This window comes from Carlito syrichta, unplaced genomic scaffold, assembly GCF_000164805.1.
Source record: "Carlito syrichta isolate Samal-C Ts95f unplaced genomic scaffold, Tarsius_syrichta-2.0.1 Scaffold301780, whole genome shotgun sequence".
Lineage (NCBI taxonomy): Eukaryota > Metazoa > Chordata > Mammalia > Primates > Tarsiidae > Carlito > Carlito syrichta.
This window is the reverse complement of record NW_007245876.1, coordinates 281,266-301,261: the sequence shown is the minus strand read 5'-3', so window position 1 is coordinate 301,261 and position 19,996 is coordinate 281,266. Positions and strand designations below refer to the sequence as shown.

The following is a 19,996-nucleotide window of genomic DNA, read 5'->3' as shown; positions in this document are numbered from 1 at the left end:
GTAACTCCTCAACCTAGCACTTTTCATGTGTCATCACTGCTGACTCCTGGGAGCACTTGGCCTTTCACATCACTTTGCCCTCTGCTACCACATTCATTTTGTACCTCTCCTGATATTATGAAATACAATTTGTCCATAGTCTTATTTAGTTTTATGAATTAGTTAGCTGCTAATGTGTGAAATATGCCTGTGTAAATGTGAAAATATTCGACTAGCTATTTCCTGAAAACTGATTGCGCCTTATTAAAATTTAGAAAACATTTTTATTGAAACCGTAATTGTCATGGATGATACACATGAGAGATCACCCTGTGTCTGGCCTGTCAGACTTGCATAAGCCTTCAGAAATTAAGGGGAATGAGTGAGTTTGTTTTCTTGTAAGCTGTCATATTCTTCTCTTCAAAGTGTCAGCTTGAGTCGTGCACAGATAAATGTTAGAAACTTTCACCCCCTCCAGTTGATTTTTTTTTTACCTTCACATAATTTAATGGCATGACTTTTGTTTTTCTTCTAGCATTTACTTTTATTTTACTGTAAAAACATGCCTGAAGAATAAGTGGATCTTAAATATGTTAATACTCGTGTATTTTTTTAAAAATTTTGAAATACGAACCTTTGTCTCACATTTGGGCAACTCTAGAAGTAGCTCTAGTAAGCTTACGGTATAGAAAGCTCAGTTTACATACAGTTTAATTAACTGTAAAAAAAATTCAAAACTGTAGTATTTTTGTTAAGCAGTAGATATTCTGAAAGGTAGTGGAGAGGAAGAGGGTGAATTTTGTAAAATCAGCTAACCTAGATAAAATGTGTCAGTTAATTTATCATATTTTTATTGACACTATTACATATGAACATCACTGTACTAGACATGGTGAGTCAACCATAAATCTTGGCCCAAAAGAACGTCTAGTAAGGGCTAGAAAGCATGTTCATAAATAACTACAACTTAAAGCAGGAAGTCTTAAGTGTCTTGTGAAAATAAGTACAAATAAATTACAAGGACAGTTGCCTTCTAGCTGGAGAGGAAATTTGGATAAACTCAATGCTTCAAGTCTAGTGTTGAGTAAGATATCAAGATGTTAGGTAATTTTTAGAATTAAGGAGTAAAGATATTCCAGAAGTAGAGGAAATTATATCTGTGGAAGCCCAGGTGCAATTGGAGAGTGAAGTGCTGAGTTGCCTAGAATGTAGGATGCACAGAAGGTTGTGTGTGTGTGTGTCTGTGTGCGCACAGGCACACACATGTGTATGTATGTGAGTGCTTAATAAGACTAGGTAAACATCTGTGGCAAGATAGCTTGACTGTTAGTTCAAGAAATTTGTTCTGTATTGAAAAGGCAGCAAAAAACTATTGAAAGTTTTGAGGTGGAGCAGAGACACACCAGGGTATATTTGGGCAGAAATTGAAGGTGGGCTAGCAGGAGGGCGGCAGTTAGATTTTTGAAGTAATCTTGGTGGGACTAGATGAGGGCTGAGTCAGAGTAGTTTAGTAGTGATTAAGAGGAGGAAATGAATATGTGAGGTCCTGCTGGATCAATCAATAGGACTTAGTTAATTGATGTGGGGGCGAAAAGAAGGAGGAGGCTCTAGAAAGGTTGTGAATTGCTGACCCATTAGATTATAATACTTTTCATTTGTATATGAAGCTTTAGAATTTATAGAACACTGTTCTATTTGGGCCTTCATAACTCTGTAAGTTAAACAGTTATAGTAGAATCATCCTTATTATGGATGAGAAAATAAAGAATTTAGGGATTTTTTTCCCCTGTGGTTAATATAGAGTAAATGCAGATCTGGGCCTATAACTACTCTTCCAGTTTCTTGGCCAACGCTCCTTTTATACCCTTCCTTGTGAGCCTGGGAAGAAAAGCCTTGGTCTCTAGACCCAATGTATGCCTCTGAGTTTTTTAATGTGGCCAAATTGCTTTACCTTCTTTGAGCTTTAGTTTTTCTAGATGCCCTTATCCTTTCTGTCTTGCAGGGTACTTTCAGGGTAAAATATAATGTTTTCATTTTCATCAGTTCTTTATTAAGCAAATAATAATGAGTTATACACTGTTCTTGATATTGGAGATACAGTATGTTTAAAACACAATCCCTGCTTTTGTAGTGTTTCACAGATTAAAGGAGAGAGAATAACATGTAAATATATAATTATAATAACTGCAATAAGTGCTTTAATATAAGTATGTGCATTTGGCTATAGAGTCAGAGGAAGGAGCAATTAGGCAAGTCAGGGAAGGCTTCACAGGGAGATGGGAACTCATATAGTAGTACTATTATACTAATGAAGTATAATTAGTATTTAATGCTAATAAAATGTTAAACAAGGCAGAGGGTAAAATAATGCATCATCATCAATATAGTAACTATTATTTGTTGAAAAGCTTATAATTTAGACCGCATCCCTGCAAGATAGATATTTTCATTTAATGAGTGAGAAAATAGGATCAAAAGGTTGTGATTGATCACAGTACACGATGAAGTCAGTGGTACTTTAGGGAGGTACAAATCGTTCAGTATCACTAGAGTGTAGCACACAAGTGATAGAATGGGTAAATATAAAACTGAAGAAGGATCAGTGCTTCGGAGGTACAAATGTACTGTTTATTATAGATATTAAAAATAAAGTTAATAAAACTGTTAATTTTGTGACAAATGGGATGATATTCTAACATATATTAGAGACAAAGGATTAATAGTTATTAAAATATATCCTATTAAAAATTGGTTACTATATAGCCACTGATTGGTTCTCCCAAACATTTAACAAAGACATAATACTAATTTTATGAGAACTCTGAGAAAATAGAAGTGAGCGCTTTCCAACTCATTTATAAAGCCAGCATACCTCTGATACTAGTATGTGACAAAGACTATAAAATGTCAGCAAATTAATTCCGGTAATATGTAAAGTATGGATTTTTATTACCAAGTGGGTTTTACTTCAGAAGTGCAAAGTTGGATTCAAATTTTAAAAGACAAATGGTTATTTTGATAGACATAAAATAAGTACTTGACAAAACTTAGTACGTATTCAGTGTAAAGAACTGTTAGCAAACTAGGACTAGGAGGGAATGTCCTTGATCTGATAAAGGGTATCTGTGAAAAATCTGTGGCTAAAATCATACTTAATACTGAAACAATGAATGCTCTTCCCAAAGATCAGGGGAGAAGCATAGATACCCACTCTCCTCAATCTTTTTAACATTGTACTGGAAATCCTAGTCAATGCAGTAAGGCAAGAAAAAGAAATAATGTATGGAAATCAAAAAGAAAGAAGCTGTTTATATTTACAGTTGACATGTATATGAAGAAAAACCTAAGAAATCTAGAAAACAAGTACTAGAACTAATAAGGGTATTTATTTAGCAGGACATAAAGTCAGTACACAGACCTCATTGTATTTTTGTATGCTAGCAGTAATTTTAAAAATTCAATTTAAAAAAAGCATTAAGAAATATAAAATAAGCCGGGCTTGGTGGCTCATCCGGTAATCCCGTGCTTTGGGAGGCTGAGGTGAGTGGATTGCCTGAGCCCGCAGGTTCGAGACCCGCCTGGGCAGTGAGACCTCATCTCTACAATAAATCAAAAAATCAGCTGGGTGTGGTAGCACATACCTGTAATTCCAGCTACTTGGAAGGCTGAGGCAGAAGGATCGCTGGAGCCCAGCAGGTCAAGGTTGCGGTGGCCGGGAGCGGCCACTGCACTCCAGTCTGGGCGACAGAGTGAGACTCCAACTCAAAAAAAAAAAGAAACATAAAATAATTAGAGATATATTTAACAAAAACATGTAAGAACTATACCTTGAAGACTTTACAACATTGCTGAAAGAAATTAAAGAAAACCTGAATAAGAAAAGATCTACCATGCTTGTGAACTGGGTGACTCGGTATGGTTAAGATGTATGTTTGCCCTACATGCAATTCCAATCATAGTACCAAGCAGACTTTTTGTAGAAAATGCAAAACTGATTCTACGATTTATATGGAAACACAGAGGACCCCACATAGAAAAAAAATTGTAAGCAATAAGGGCAACGTTAGCAAACTTACATTGCTTCAGATACTTATAATGGTTACATTAACCAATTCAGTATGTAGAGTGAGTTGAACAGTGTCCCTATAAAATTTGTATCCACCTGGAATCTCAGAATTTGGCTTTATATGGAAATAAAGTCTCTGCAGATGTAACGAATTAAGATAAGGTCATGCTGGATTAGAGTGTGCCTTAAATCAGGTGACTGATGTCCGTTTAAGATGAGAGGACAGTCAGGCTCAGTGGCTCAGCCTGTAATCCCAGCGCTTTGGTAGGCCGAGGTGAGTGGGTTGCCTGAGCCCACGGGTACGAGACCTGCCCGGACAACTTGGCGAGCCCTCATCTCTACAATAAATAAAAAATTAGCGGGGCGTGATAGCACGCACCTGTAGTTTCAGCTACTTGGAAGGCTGAGGCAGAAGAATCGCCGGAGCCCAGCAGGTTGAGACTGCAGTGGCCGGGAGCATACCACCACACTCCAGTCTGGGTGACGGGGTGAGACTCTAACTCAAAAAAAAAAGATGAAAGGACACAGAGACAATGACATAGAGGGAAGAAGTTCATGTGGTGATGGAGGTAGAGGTGCATCTGAAAGCCAAGGAACCCCAAGGATTGCTGGAAGCCACCAGACTTGGAAAAAGCAAGGAAGAATTTTTCCTTAGAGCCTTCAGAGGGAGCTTTCAGACACCTTCATCTCAAACTTTTAGCTTTCAGAACTGGAGAGAATAAATTTTTGTGGTACTTTGTCACAGCAACTCAAGGAAATTATACAGTATGATACCAACATAAGAATCAAATTGGCCAATAGAAGAGGGTAGTAAACCTAGAAATAGACTCATGGTTATACAATCATTTAATTGTCAACAAAGGTGCTGAAGCAATATGATGGGGGAAAGAAGTGACTTTTCAACATAGTGCTGAAAAAACTGGATATCCATGTGGGGTTTTTTTTAAAGCTTCATTCCTTCCCATACGGTATACATAGAAAATAATTCTAAATTATACATGCAAAAGCTAAAACTATAAAGCTTCTAGAAGAAAACATCTCTGTAGTTTGGGGATGGACAATAATTTAATGATTTCTTAGGACATGGGAAGCATTAACCATAAAATAAAAAATTCATAAATACTTGTCAATAAAGGACACTAGGAAAATAGGCAAGCTAAAGATAGGGAGAAAATGTTTATCAGACAAGGGTTATATATTAAATAAGAACTGTAATTCAGAAATAAAGACAACCACATTAAAAAATGAGCAAACAAGTTTAAAAGACTTCACAAAGGAAGGTTTACGAATGGCCAATAAGCACATTTTAAGAAGCGTAATATTTGTTGCTGGAAAAATGCCAATTAAAACTAGAATGAGATATTGGTATACCAGCACTAGAAAGACTAAAATGAAAAAGAACAGATGTAGATAGCGATACGGAGCAATCTAAACTCATACTTTTTTTGCTAGGAGTTTTAAAATGTACTACCATGTTAGAAAAAGGTCTGGCTGGTTTTAGAAAACTAAGCATTCTTGCCATATTATCCATTGATTTATTCTATACCTATGTAAGAGAAATGAAAACATATGTATGCCAAAAGCTTTATAGAAGAATGTTTACAGCTTTACTTATAATAACCAAAACCTGGGAAGAGCTCAGGTGTCACAAGAGAAAGATAAATTGCAGTATATTCATACAATGGAATAAATAATAAAAGGCAATGAAAAGGAACAAATTACTGATGTGCTCAACATAGGTGCATCTCAAAAACATTGTGCTGAGTAAAAATAAGAAAAAACCTTATACAAAATAGTGCATGTCCTATGGTTTAGAGCAGTGATAATCTCTGAGGTGTGGGGGCAGGGTTTGCCTGGGAGGGGGCATGAGGTACTTTTCTAAGATGATGGCAGTGCCCTGTATCTTGATAGGAGTTTGGGTTACACAGGTGTATGTGGTTTAAAAAGTCATTGAATGGTGCCCTTAAAATGTGTTTATTTCATTGACTATAAATTCTCCTAGGCTAGAGTGCAGTGGACCAATCACAGCTCACTGCAGCCTTGACCTCCTGGGCACAGGTGATCCTTCACCTCAACCTCCTCAGTAGCTGGGTCTATAGGTGCATGCCACCACGCCTGGCTAATTTGTTGATTTTTTTGTGTGTAGAGATGAGGTCCCGCTCTATTGCTCAAGCTGGTCTTAAGTGATCCTGGGATTATAGGCATGAGCTGCCATGTCTAGTTGAAGATGTCCACTATGTTAAGTTAAACAAAAATAAACAACTTTAATAGATAGTAGCTTGGAAGGATATATTCTAAAATAGCAATGCTGTCTTGGCAGTGGGTTTATGGGTAATATTTCTTTTTTCTTGTTAATTTTCTACGGTGAAAATGCATGACTTTTTAAAACATTTTGCTCTTAATGATGTTTATAAGGATTATATAGCAATAAGGAAAATGCTTTTGTTGCAATATTAGGTGAAAAAATACATGCTAAATTGTTTGAGCAACATAATTTCAATTGATTTACCCACCTATGTAAGAAGAAAGAGAAACACTTAGGTAAATATTGGTTATGTTAATAAATATTAGGATTATGGGATTATGTAATTTTTTTCTCTATTTAGATTTTGAAGTGATGTACTTCATTTTTAAAGTTTGCTTTAGAGACAGGGTCTTGGCTTTGTCACCCAGGATTTCAGTGGCACCATCATGACTTATTGTAGACTCAAACTCCTGGATTCAAATTATCCTACCACCTCAGCCTCTCTAGTACCTAGGACTACAGTCATACATTACCATAGCCAGCTAACTTCTTTTTTCAGTTTTTATTTTGTGTAGAGATGGGGTCTTGCTCTGTTACGCAGGCTGGTTTCAAGCTACTTGCCTCAAGCAATCCTCCCAATTTAGCCTCTCAAAATACTGGGATTACAAGCATGAGCCACCACACCTAGTGATATACTCCTTATATTGAAAAATTATCTAATAAAATTTGATATTCTGGGCCATTTATTTTATTTTACTTGATTTTTTTAATTAAAGAAGATTATGGGTAACTTTTTGAAAATTTTGACCACTTTGGGTCCCCTCCCACTGTGGGAACTTTTCTGTCCTCTTAATAAATCCTGCTTTCTAAAAAAAAATTGTAGGTTTAGACCAATAGTGAAAATGGTATGACTTGTGCTACTTGTTAATTCAAAATGAAATAGTCAATATTTATTTAGTACGTTCTGTGTCAAGTATGGTAGTCATACATGTCTTTAATAAATATTAGAGCACATTTAACAATTTTAGTTGATCAAATATTCTCAGAAAGAAAAATCAAGCAAATATCTTTCTGTGTCTATGTTTGTAGACATTTAAATAATTTATAATGTTTCGATAGTTAGCAAATTCAATTCATCTATTTTAATAGCTTGCCTATGTTTCTATTTGCTGAAGGGAGAAAGAAAGATAGCTTCTCCACAGTCATGATGAGGTTACAGTTATTTCTATCCTTCAAGGTTAGGACTGACGTATTGGGGTCACAGAGGGAGCATAGGACTTTCTGCCATGAGATTTATGAGGTCAGTGACCATGTCTGTTCTTATTTACTATTCTTTTGGCACAGTGCCTGGCATATAATAGATATTCATGAATTTGTTTACCAGCCAATTGAATGAAGAATGAACAGATCCATAAGGAGAGGAGATGGACAAAATATAATTATAATTGAAATTCATTGTATTAATTCTGAGTGAAACATACACACAATCGGTTTGTAGGATGAGAGTAAAAAGTTGGTATGCACACACACACACAAATACTTGCTGCATATAATTATTTATGCAGACTGTCCTCTAGAGGGCAGGGCTTTATTTGTGGGAGAATTTAATGCAGCTTCCCTTTTTACATATTTATTTTTATATGTTATAGAATATTTGACCAAGGGCTCTTTTCTTTTATTTCTTTTCTTTTTTTTTTTTTTGAGTCAGGATCTCACTCTGTCACCCATGCTGGAGTGGTACAATCAAAGCTCACCACAGTCTCAAACTCCTAGACTCAAGTGATCTTCCTACCTCAGTCTCCCAAGTAGCTGGAACTACAGGCATGCATCACTATATCTGACTAAATTTTTTTTTTTTTTTTTTTTAGAGACAAAGTCTCGCTGTGTTTCCTAAGCTGGTCTCAAACTCCTGGGCTCATGCAGTCCTGCCTAGGCCTGCCAACATGCTGGGATTATAAGCTTGAGTCACCATACCTGGAAGTGTGAGCCACCACACCTGACCTCTTGCTTTTCTTGAAGTTAAGAAATGATTTCTAGTTTTCGTTGTTTCTTTTTTTTTTTGAGTTGGAGTCTTATCCTGTCGCACATGCTGGTGTTCCACTGCATGCTTGACCTGGGCTCAGGCAATCCTTCTACCTCAGCCTTCCAAATAGCTGGAACCACAGGTGCACACCAACATGCCCACCTAATTTTTTGATTTATTATAGAGACGAGGTCTCACCAACTTGTCCAGGCTGTTCTCAAATCCCTGGGCTCAGCCAATCCTCTCACCTCCCCCTCCCAAAGTGCTGGGATTAGAGGCAGAGCCACTGTGCCTCTAATTGATTTCTAGTTCTAAAAAACTTTTTTTCTGCGTGCATTGCAGTTTGCATTGTATAGTTTAATACATTGTAGAGATTAATAGATAGAAGTTGCTGGTGCAAAGAGATAATAAGAGGTGAGAAAGCATAAGATCATGCTAATTTTTTAGATTATGTATTTCATCTTAAATAGTAGTTGAGTTGGTTGTGTTCTCAAATGGCATTTTTTAGGTTTTCATTTGTGTTTCCAAAGCAGCATTAGACAGGTCTATAGCATTGATATTTGTGAAGAAGTACAGTGCAGTGATGCTTCATCAGATAAATAAGTGATATTGTCAGCAGAGCACAGTAGCTGCTACTCATATGCCAGTTTTAAAAGATAAGGACAAGACCGGGTGTGGTGGCTTATGCCTGTAATCCCAGCACTTGGGAGGCCAGGATGGGAGAAGTGCTTGAGCCCAGGTGTTCAAGACAGCCTAAACAACATAGCGAGACCACATCTCCACATTAAATAGATAGATAGATAGATAGATAGATAGATAGATAGATAGATAGATAACATCTCTACATTAAATAGATAGACAGACAGACAGACAGGTGTGGTGGCACATGCTAGTTCCAGCTGTTCTGGAGGCTGAGTTGAGATGATCACTTGAACCCAGGAGGTCAAGGCTCTAGTGATCATGCCACTGTACTCCTGCCTGGGTGACAGAGTGAGACTCTGTCTCTAAAAATATGAAAATAAAGTTTGGCAGTTTTGGGGGTTTTTTTTCTTTTGAGGAACTTGCCAATAGTAGGTCTTTCTGTCGTGAATCTTCTTTTTTCCTTAAATAAAATAAACTTAAATAAATTCATGCCAAAATATATTGTGGTCACACTTCTTAAAACTAAAGGCAAAGAAAAACTCTTGAAAGCAGTTTAAAAAATGACACATTGCCTGTATGGCAAAACAGTTTGACGGTGGATTTCTCATCAGAAATCACAGAGGCCAGAAAGAAGTGCACAAAATTTTTGAAGGTCTGAGAGAAAAGAATGTCAACTCAAAATTCTATCTCTAATGAAAATATTCTTTAGAAAGTGTAAACCAAGACATTCTCAGATGAAGGTAAAAAGTAAAAGAATTGGTAATCAGCAGACTTAACCTAAAAGAATGTCTAAAAGAGTTTCTTGAAACAAAAAGAAAATGATAAAAGTTCTGTATCTTGATTTTGGTGATGGTTATATACACATGATAAAATGGCATAGAAAGATTCACAAACATTTTACCTGTATTAATTTCCTGGCTTTGATAGTATGCCATAGTTATATAAAATATAACCATTGAGGGAAACTGAATGAAAGCCATACTGAACCTCTATAGTATTTTTGTAATGTCCTCCAAATCTATAATTTTTTCAAAAGAAAGAGTTTTAGAAAGCAAAAAGACATGTAATCCTAGCTGCTTGAGAGGCTGAGATGGGAAGGATCACTTGAGCCCAGGATTTCAAGGTTACAGTGAGGTATGACAGCGCTACTGTATTCCAACCTGGGTGACAGAGTGAGACGCTGTCTCTTAAAAAAAAATTAAAGATAAATCATAAGAAGAGTTTGAATATTTTAAACAAATGTATTAAAATATTTTATACACTTTCAGGTATAGGAAAGCCAGTATCTTTAGTGTATACCTCTAAAACAGTGGAATGTCTTCTATGTATGTATAATTTTTTAAAATTTAGTTTTTTCTTTCAAGTAGATTTAAAGACACTGATTAAAAAGAGGCAGCCATTTAACTCTACCTTTTATCTTTATTTAAAAAACTGTGTGTTGACTTCCCACTGTAGAAGATTAGGATTTAGCTCTTGTTCATACTTTGCCTCATTCACTAGCACAAGCCTTACTTCTGCCTCTCCATTTTCTCACTATAGTTCTCTTATCCATTTCAGTTACATCACTATTTGGTTTTTTATTTGGATGGTATAAAAACTACTCATATGTAAGCTATGGTTGCTTTGCCCCTCCTGTACAACTTTTTATTTTCCTCACAATTAATAATTGTCTTTTGTTCACTTACTTAACTTGCTATATACTTATGATTAATTGAATCCCAAATTCCTTGAACAGCAAAAATTTTCCTGTTTATTTTGAATATCGTTTTCCTACTGTCTTTTTTTTTTTTTTATAATTCAATTATTTATTTATTTTTCCACTATCTTAATTTAAAGAGAGAAGTAAACAAAGGTTGGGTTTTAGAACTTTAGTATAAATGAAAGAAAATTATTTTTTTTAAGTCATGGTCTCACTCTGTCACCCAGACTGGAGTACAGAGGCACAATCACAGCTCACCACAGCCTTGACCTCCTGGTCTCAAGCAATCCTCCATCTTCAGCCTCCTGAGTAACTTGGACTACAGGTGTATGCCACCATTCCTGGCTAATTTTTTTTTAACTTTTTTGTAGACAGGAGGTCTTGTTATGTTGCTCAAGCTGATCTTAAACTCCTTGGCTCAAGCAGTCCTGTCTCAGCCTCTCAAAGTGCTGGGATTACAGGCACGAGCCAAAAACCAGATCAAATATAAATTATCTTTGTTACTTTTTCTATTTACATACATAACCTGTCCAACTGCAGATAAACAAATGGTTTTATCTTTATTTCTGCTTCGCTCTCAATAGCAAAGAAAATCTAGAGGTTTTTGTGAAGAGTCTGTTTCCTCGTCATTTTCAAACACTAGTCATGTAGGGAAGTGGGGAAGGCTGTGCTGTAGAGACCAGAACACCTGGGTTCTTGTTCTGATTTAGTTGCTAATTGATCATCTCAATCTAGCATGATCAGATAACCTCCTTGGCCTCAGCTTTCTTTTTTCTGGAATAATGACAAGATCAGAGTGGATTATAACTGGAACTTCCTTTATTTAAAGTTTGTTTTAAGTAGATAGATTATTTCTGCCATTCATGACTGTATATGTGGTATCTCTAAATTAAGAGTTGTCATTTTCAATACTTTAAAGAAATTCTATGATGTTTGGAAGAAAATTGAAGTAAAAGACTTATTGAGACAGGAAATTATCAAAGACAAAAATGAACCATGAATGTCATCTGTGCTGTGGTTCAAATTATGATATGGGAATTGTCATTTCAACTTCCCAAGGATGCCTAGAAAAGGAAAATTCTAAAGCTATAAGAAACCTCATTGTTTATTACCCATTAGGTTAGATTTGACCCATACAGTATTCTCTGAAGTAATTAGTGTGTCTTTTATGATGATTTCTTTAAATTATAGACTGTTACAGCTAGATAGGTCTTATGGGGCTTCTAAAAGAGAGTGCTTTGTGGTCTTGCAGTTTTTAGTTGTAAACTAAGGGCAGAAATTTACTGGTTTTCATTTGCAGGTATTTTAGTTGTGTGTGAGGAATATTTGATATTTGGGATACTTAATTTGTTTTAAGAGGGGATTAAAGTGAATGATATACATTTGGAAAAGAATTTATAAGTTTATCGGTGTACCTATTGGTGTACTTTTACATGTGTTTGGTGATGTTGATAATGTGCCACCTTATGGGATTCCATGAAAAGCAGATACATAATTTCTTAAGAAACATATTCAGTGGTTATTATTCATGTAACTTATTTTATTGGTTTCAGGTACTTGAAGAAGCAGAAGCTCAACATTTGTATCAGTCCATTTTGCCTGATATGGTGAAAATTGCACTCTGTCTGCCAAATATTTGTACCCAGGTTAGTGGATAAAACTTCCTCAGTAGCTTTCCTGAGACTCAAAATTGAATTTCCTTTGAACTCTAATAGCCAAGGTCAAAGAGAGAGATGGGGAACAGTTTTTGCCAGAGTAAGATAATTTTGCTTTGTTAAGGAAAAGTTTAGAGGGTAGAGAGAATGCTGCAAAAGGACATTAAAAATACAGCATTCAATTTCTGAGCTTTAATTTACACTGTTGAAGCTTATTTACTCAGTCTTTTTTCTCTTTGTTTAAACAATCTGACTTTTTAAAAAAGTAGTCATTATTTCAAAACATACTAATGGACTTGGAGTATTTCATTTTCAAAATGGCTTAATAGTGCCCATTTCTCATCCTCCCCCAGTGTGATGTTTAACAAATGAGTTTATGGCTCATTCTTAACTTTTACAGGTAAAATAATCTCTTATTATTTTCTTTTGTTTGGAGTGCATTAATTATATATTGCTATGTAACAAATTACCTTAAAATGTAATGACTTAATAAACATTTATTACCTCACAGTTTTTGTTGAAACAAATTTTGGTCATGAATTTGGACTGAGTGGTTTTGGCTCAGGCTCTCTTTTGTGATTGCAGTCAGGATGTTAGCCAGGGCTGCAATTATCTGAAGGTTTGACTTAGAGCTGAAGGACCCACCTCTAAATTGGCTCACTCACATAGCTGTCAGCCAGAGGTGTTGCCAAGGACCTTTCCATAGGCGGATTGGATGTCTTCATGACATAGTAGAGAGCGCGAGGAAGCTGCAATGTGTTTTATGACCTGGTTTTTCAAAACACCTAGTATCACTTCTGCTATTTTTCTGTTCATTTAGAAGCTAGCTACTAAATTTAGCCAATACCCAAGGAAGTAGGGGTGAGGGGGTATGACTCCACTTCTTAAAGGGAGGAATATCAAAGAATTCCCAAACATACTTTCAAACCTCCATAGGGGAGGTTGTTTTCTTCTCCATAGTTTTCTTCCTGTGTTTCTCACAATAGTGACTTGAATTTGTCTTTGTCTTTTATTTCTAGGGCCAACGCCCCTTTCCACATGGATGCTAGCTAGAATTCTGCTAACACTGTTGTTCAACAGGGGCCCTACAGACATTTGGGTGGAATAGTTTTTGAATGTGTTGGTTAGTCTCACTCATTGCAGTATGTCATTGAGACCCCCCAAAAAAACACACACAGCCATTGGGGCAACCAACAAAACATCCCACACATGTCCAAATGCCTGCCATGCCACCTTTAATTGAGAACCACTGAATGTTTTTCAGTGTGCCACATTCGTTAACATTTTACTGTGATGCTTTCAATTTTATGTAACTTTAGTTTTACCACAGTAATTGTGTCTGAAACATGTTTAACTCTTGGGCAGAGGAAATGTTTTAAAGCACTTCTTGTTTCTGCTAGAAGTTATTTGCTTAATTATATTCCATGTTCATTCTTTTTCCTTTCTCTCCTTTTCTTACGTAGTAAAATCTCTCACTAACTCCTAGCTCTGCCTGTCTTTTACTTTCCCTGTAAAGACTTTCCTGGCTGTCCCAGTCAAGTTCTCCCTTCTGTAGCACTCAAATTGTAATTCACACATTGTTTTATAATTCTTGTCATTATATATCTCCTACCACTAGATTATTGTCTTCTTGAAGGGAGATACTCTGTATGTCTCTGGGTTTTGTGTGGTGCTTAATTAAATACTTTCTGATTTCAGTGTGTAGTTCATAATCATCAGCATGTGGGCTTTTGGTATGGATCACTTAATCTTCTTCTCCCTCTCATGCATAGGAATGTTTCCATATTTTATTTAATGAGAAAATTTTATTCAAAAGCATTTAAACTTGTAAGTTATAATAATCAACAAGTACAACCAAAATCAGATCCCTGGCTCTCCAACTTTTTGTCCTGGCTTAGAACAACTTTCTTCTTCCATTAGCATATTAAGCGGGAGAACATCTTAATTCTGTGTATTCTGCCCTCTCCTGAAAAGTCAGTCTCTGGTGGGAAAGTTAAGATTTCAATCTGAGATCCAAGTACATCTTTTGGCAAGCTAAATTGTATATGTTGATACTTAATAATTTATCATATTAAAGTACTCTAGGCCAAATCTAAAAGGTAAATTTTAGATTTTTTTTTAAATTAAAGGAAACAAATTTTGGCAAACTTTTTGAAATATCTTGTTTCATAATAAACAGCCTCTTATTTCATCTAGATGAATGCTTGGCAATAAGATTGACGTCTTCTCGTTTCCCAAATGAGTTTTTAGACCTTTCTTCTTACCAAGTGAGCAGAAGTTATTTCCTTTATTTAAAATTATACTCTTTACTTATTTGGGGGACAAAAAATGTTTGTGTTAAAAGTCTATGAAGCCTAAAATATTATTTATTTATATATTTTTTTGAGTCGGAGTCTCTCGCTCTATCACCCAGGCTGGAATGCAATGGCACGCTCATGACCACTGCAACCTCAGCCTGCTGGCCTCAGGTGATCCTTCCAACTCAGCCTTCCAAGTAGCTGGAACTACAGGCACACATGCCTAGCTAATTTTTTGATTTATTGTAGAGATGAGGTCTTGCCAAGTTGCCCAGGCTGGTCTCAAACCCGTGGGCTCAGGTAATCCTCTCACCTCGGCCTTCCAAAGTACTGGAATTATAGGCATGAGCCACCGTGCCAGGCCAGCCTAAAATATTTACCATTAATTTTTAAAATCATTTTTCTGGATAACTAGGTAAATGGTACTTAAAAACTCATTTCTCACTAAAACCAATTAGCTGTTTGCTTTAAGCTATTGTCACCTTCTCTAAACTCATTGCTGGGCTATGAATAAATGTATAGGATGGAAAGTAGAGATCAATATGAGCTCCCTATTTCCTCTTTCTCAGAAATGCTGATTGCTAAGGCCTGAAAGGAGGAATTTTGGAACCATAGTGAAAATGAATACTTCACCTTTCACTTGTTTGTTTGCCCTTGAATTTTTCCAAGAGGAATCCTTGAATTGCAAGTTTAGACTTATTTTTTCTGGGAAACTCTTATTCTAGCAGTGATGTATATTTCCTATTACTTAGGAAAAAGTCAATTGTTACAGCATTGTAATTTTGATTTGTCTTGCCTTTCTTTCCTCAGGTTTATTTCGGTTGTTGATTTCTGAGTTCTCTAGGCATGCTGGTTTCACAGTAGTGCAGATGAACTCTGACTTCTAGGTTTTACTAAAAGGGAGAAGGAAGGACATCTCCAAGTATTATGTGGGAGCATTTTGAAACTTAATAGCTAATATGCAAACTGGTAATAGGTCTTTGGTTTTACCAGAACAACTTTAAAACATTTAACTTTTTTTTTTTTTGAGTTGGGATCTCACTCTGTCGTCCAGGCTGGAGTGCAATTACACGCTCACGGCCACCTCAGCATAGACTTGCTGGGCTCCAGCGATCCTTCCACTGCAGCCTTCCATGTAGCAATACTACAGGTGTGCAATACCATGCCTGGCTAATTTTTGATTTATTGTAGAGACAAGGTCTCGCCAAGTTGCCCCGGCTGGTCTTGAACCCACAGGCTCAGGGAGTCTACTCTCCTCGGCCTCCCAAAGTGCTGGGATTATAGGCTGAGCTACCAAGCCCAGCCACATTTAACATTTTAAAATTAAACATTTAAGATAGAACAAAATTAAACATTTAAAACAGAATAAAATCAACTGAATACAGTACTCAAGTCCTGTGGATTATACTGAGACAATAAATGTTCAGTGAATTTGGTGTTACAAACTAGAAGACACTGTAGACATAAAAGATTGGAAGGAAAAGTATACTACATTCTTCTTTGCTTGGAATGTTTGATTATTTAGGAAATGCTTGTCTTGTTACTAGTTATACATAAGTCTCTGATAGTTTTTATAGGTTCTCTTAACTGCTTTAATAAAATTAAATTGTATCTCGTAAAGAAATTGTCAGCATGAAGTATGATTCAGAATAGGGGAAAAGACTTATTTATTGAATTATTTTCCTTAGATCATTTTATTTAGGAGTAGGAAAAATTGTTCTGTCCAACTATTTTTATATTTAATATCAATATTTATATTTAATATAAATAAGAACAAAATTTAGCAGAAGGAATGTTGCATATATTTGTTTCATTTTTTTGGTTTTAATTTTTTATTACATAGGCAATGCGTTTTTATTTACTTACTGAAGCAATCTTTTTTTATTACTTATTATAATGTTTTGTGTTCCCTTCACTATCATTTTTATTGATTAGAAATCTGTAGTTTGTCAAATAAGTACATTTTCCAACAATCCCTGATAAATGGCTCTTGACTTTAATAGTATTGTTGATTTAAGGATTCATGAGTGGCCTGAAATTATTTCTGCCTTAATCTAGCAAATGCAATTTGGTGCCTCTGCTTTCAAAATTGCTAAACTAATTATTTCTCATCTGTATTTTTTTGTTTTCTGTCAGCCAATACCGCTCCTGAAACAGAAGATGAATCATTCCATCACAATGTCACAGGAACAGATTTCCAGTCTCTTAGCTAATGCTTTCTTCTGCACATTTCCACGCCGAAATGCTAAGATGAAATCAGAGTATTCTAGTTACCCAGACATTAACTTTAATCGGTATGTTTCAGAGAATACTTCTTTAGCAATGAATTGGAATAAGGTAGGAGGAACTAATATTTTTTTTAATGATTTTCCATAAGCCAAGTATTTTGTATGCAATCATTTAATCTTTACAATACTGTAAGTTAAGTGATGTTTATATCATTTTGTGGACTAAGTGATTAAAGCTCACAGAGGTTAAAGAATTTGATTAGTTTCCAAGAGCCAGTAAGCTATAGACCGAGGTTTCATCTCAGGTCTTACTCCAAGGCCCTTGTTCTTTCTATTCTCTCAGATTGCACATCTTCTCTGAGTATTCTGGACTCCATATGTTTCAATTTGATTATTCTAGGGAACATTTGTTGTACTTACATTCCTTAATACTGAAACAATGTTAAAGATAGAGTAAAAGTCCTCCTTTTGATAAAGGTCTTATAAAAGAGAGTATAAAGTCATGAAACTGTCATAAGATTTGAAAAATGAACTTGTTAAGAAGAAGATGAAAAGTGACTTTGACTTTTTATAGACATTATTAATATCAGCGTAACATTTTAAGAAGGAAGACAGAGAAATAGTCAAATTATATGCTGCTTAAGTTGTTCTAACTTTGGCCATTAGGGCTACTTCAGGTTGACTCCTATGTTCTTTTGATAAGCCCCATTTTTTAAAAAGCATTTACTTGCCTTTGGAATCACAAGATGTTCTAGGTTTATCTTATATTTTCTGTGTCCCGACCCTGGAATCAACCATTTTCTCAAGATTTCCTGGTTTCTTTTATTGTACAGTTTGTATTTAGAGACCAAGATCTGGGTGATAGGGTGCTTGTTACTATTGTTTCTAATGCAGTTTACTTTATATGGGCAGCATATTTTATAACTCTGCATGGCAGTGGAGAAATGGATTAACAGTTCTCTCCAGTGTCATCGCGTATCTGTCCCAAAGTGCAGTGGCCGAAAGTTCAATCCGAGAGACCACCAAGAGCCAATTCCGATGAAAGTTCAAGAGGGTCTTTATTTGCAAGCTCGAGCCTGGACCTCTGTCGACAACCGATGTAGCGGAGTACACCCAGAGGCCCTGACTTCCTTAAGCAGATGCCTTTTATGCTTTTATACAAAGGGAGGAGGAGTTTGGGGGGACTTTCCAGTCTTGTTACCATTTAATTGGGTAGTAACCTCTGGTTGTCAGCTCAATTGTGGAGGATTGGCTAGCTTGACTCGGGCCGACCTTGACCCACTAGCTGGTGAAGTTGCAGAGACATTTGGAAACTTTAGGTGATTTTCCTCTGGCACCTGATTGGTTGTTGCTAAGGGGAAAGTGGGTCAAGGGAAGGGGTTAAAGCTTGAACTGGAGCTTTGCAGTTTTTCCCATAACTGAAACTTTGAACAGCTACGGGTTATGTTTTAAAGCAGAAAACTAAAATGGCTGTGCTATTGTCCACAAGCCGATTACATATTTATTGGGTTATAGCATGCTCTTAACCTAAGTTTATGGTATACTCTATTACGGTTCTCTCAAAAGACCTTATTTTTATCCTTTTAAATTGTAGGATGCTTCTCTCTTTAGATGAGAAAAATTGTAAATTTCAGCGGATTAGTATCTGAGTTAAATTTTTAATTAAAAAGTTTAAAAGCAACACACTTATTTATTTATTGTATTTGTGTTTTTTAGCATATAGAAGTATAGCAGATGAATTGAATATAGGAATACTCTTAGACTGTTAATAGTTATTGGGTTTTTTTAGGCCCTCAAACATTAAAATATCAATGAAAACCTTTGCGAATTATATATAGTTACTCTCCATGATCAACAGTAAGGGGGAGTGGGTAGAAAACAATGGAAAATAGTTACCTAAGAAAAGTCCAGTGTTGGCAAACAGGATGGTGTTCATTTTATATCCTATTCTTTTTGATTGTATAAATACTACTTGTGAGGGGCATGCTTTTAACCTGTTTTTCCAAATCTGTATGGTAGCTAATTTGTTTTAGGAGAATTATATTTAGTCATTCAGTTTAGTTCAGATATACAGTGAGAAACTACAATATTTTCCACAGTATATTAAGTTCCCTAGGGTTATAGAGAAGGGACATGCCAGTTTCTGAGTTACTTTTATGTAGTAATATTTCATTACTAAACCTATAACTGCCTGGATGCCCTTCACTTCTCCACATGGTTTTTATTCCTTCTTCAGTACTCAGTTCATGTATTATTTCTTCTGGTACCTCTGATTCTGCTAGAATAGATTTGCTACTCCTCTGAGTTCTTATGACAGCCTGTATGTACCTCTACATAAAGGAGGAGTATACAGCACTGTGATATTCTATTAGAGAAGGATATGATTTAGTAAAGGAAACATTGTTTGAGGAAATAACTTGTTGTTGTTGTTGTTGTTGTTGTTTTGAGACGGAGTCTCACTATGTTGCCCAGGCTGGTCTTGAACTCGAGATCCTCAGCCTCCCAAGTAGCATGCCACCATGCCTGGCATAACTTTTGAATTAAGTACAAAAGGATGAGTAGTGGTTTCAAGGAGGAAATGAAAAGTGATTGCATTCTAGGCCAGAAAGAAGAGCATGTGCAAGGGCACTGTGGAGAGAAGGACCTTACAGGCCCAGGGACTGAGAGAAGACCAGTGTGGCTGCGGTATAGAGAATAAGGAGGAGCATAGAGAGGGTAGAGGTTGCAGAAGTAGGTGGAGGCTGGATTATGCCATGCCCACTTGCCATCTGCACGTGGGAAGTCATTGAAAGATTTGATTTGAGGGTAATGGGAAACTGGCACACGTGCTCAGATTTACATTTTCAAAAGTTTATTTTGACTGTAATGTGGAATCAAGTGGAGGGGGCTAGAGTATACCCACTTTGGGAGGCAGTTGCAAGGCACCAGGAAAGAGAGGATGGTAGCTGGGATAGTGTAGTGATAGGGACAGAGATGTGGAGACATTTGAAGATAGTCAGTCTGATAGTGATCAGCTGATTGGCAGATGGGCAGAGAGAGCCATCTAGGGTGCTTGTTAGGTTTATAAAACCAGATGTGTCTTTAGTGACCTCTACTTTTCCTGTTGTACCACTGCTCTACTTTGTTGTGATTGCTCATAATCCTTGCATTGGGACAAGGATG

At 36.2% G+C, this 19,996-nt stretch overlaps 1 protein-coding gene across 6 annotated transcripts in view; it reads left to right on the top strand.

The window, feature by feature from the left end:
* PARG (poly(ADP-ribose) glycohydrolase) overlaps positions 1–19,996 on the top strand; it is a 168,638-nt gene that overhangs the window by 86,957 nt on the left and 61,685 nt on the right. For all 6 annotated transcript variants that reach the window (XM_021710973.1, XM_021710974.1, XM_021710976.1 and 3 more), the window contains 2 exons: positions 12,208–12,300; positions 16,743–16,900. In XM_021710973.1, coding sequence (XP_021566648.1) covers positions 12,208–12,300; positions 16,743–16,900 — 251 coding nt within the window. The remainder of the gene's footprint in view (positions 1–12,207; positions 12,301–16,742; positions 16,901–19,996) is intronic.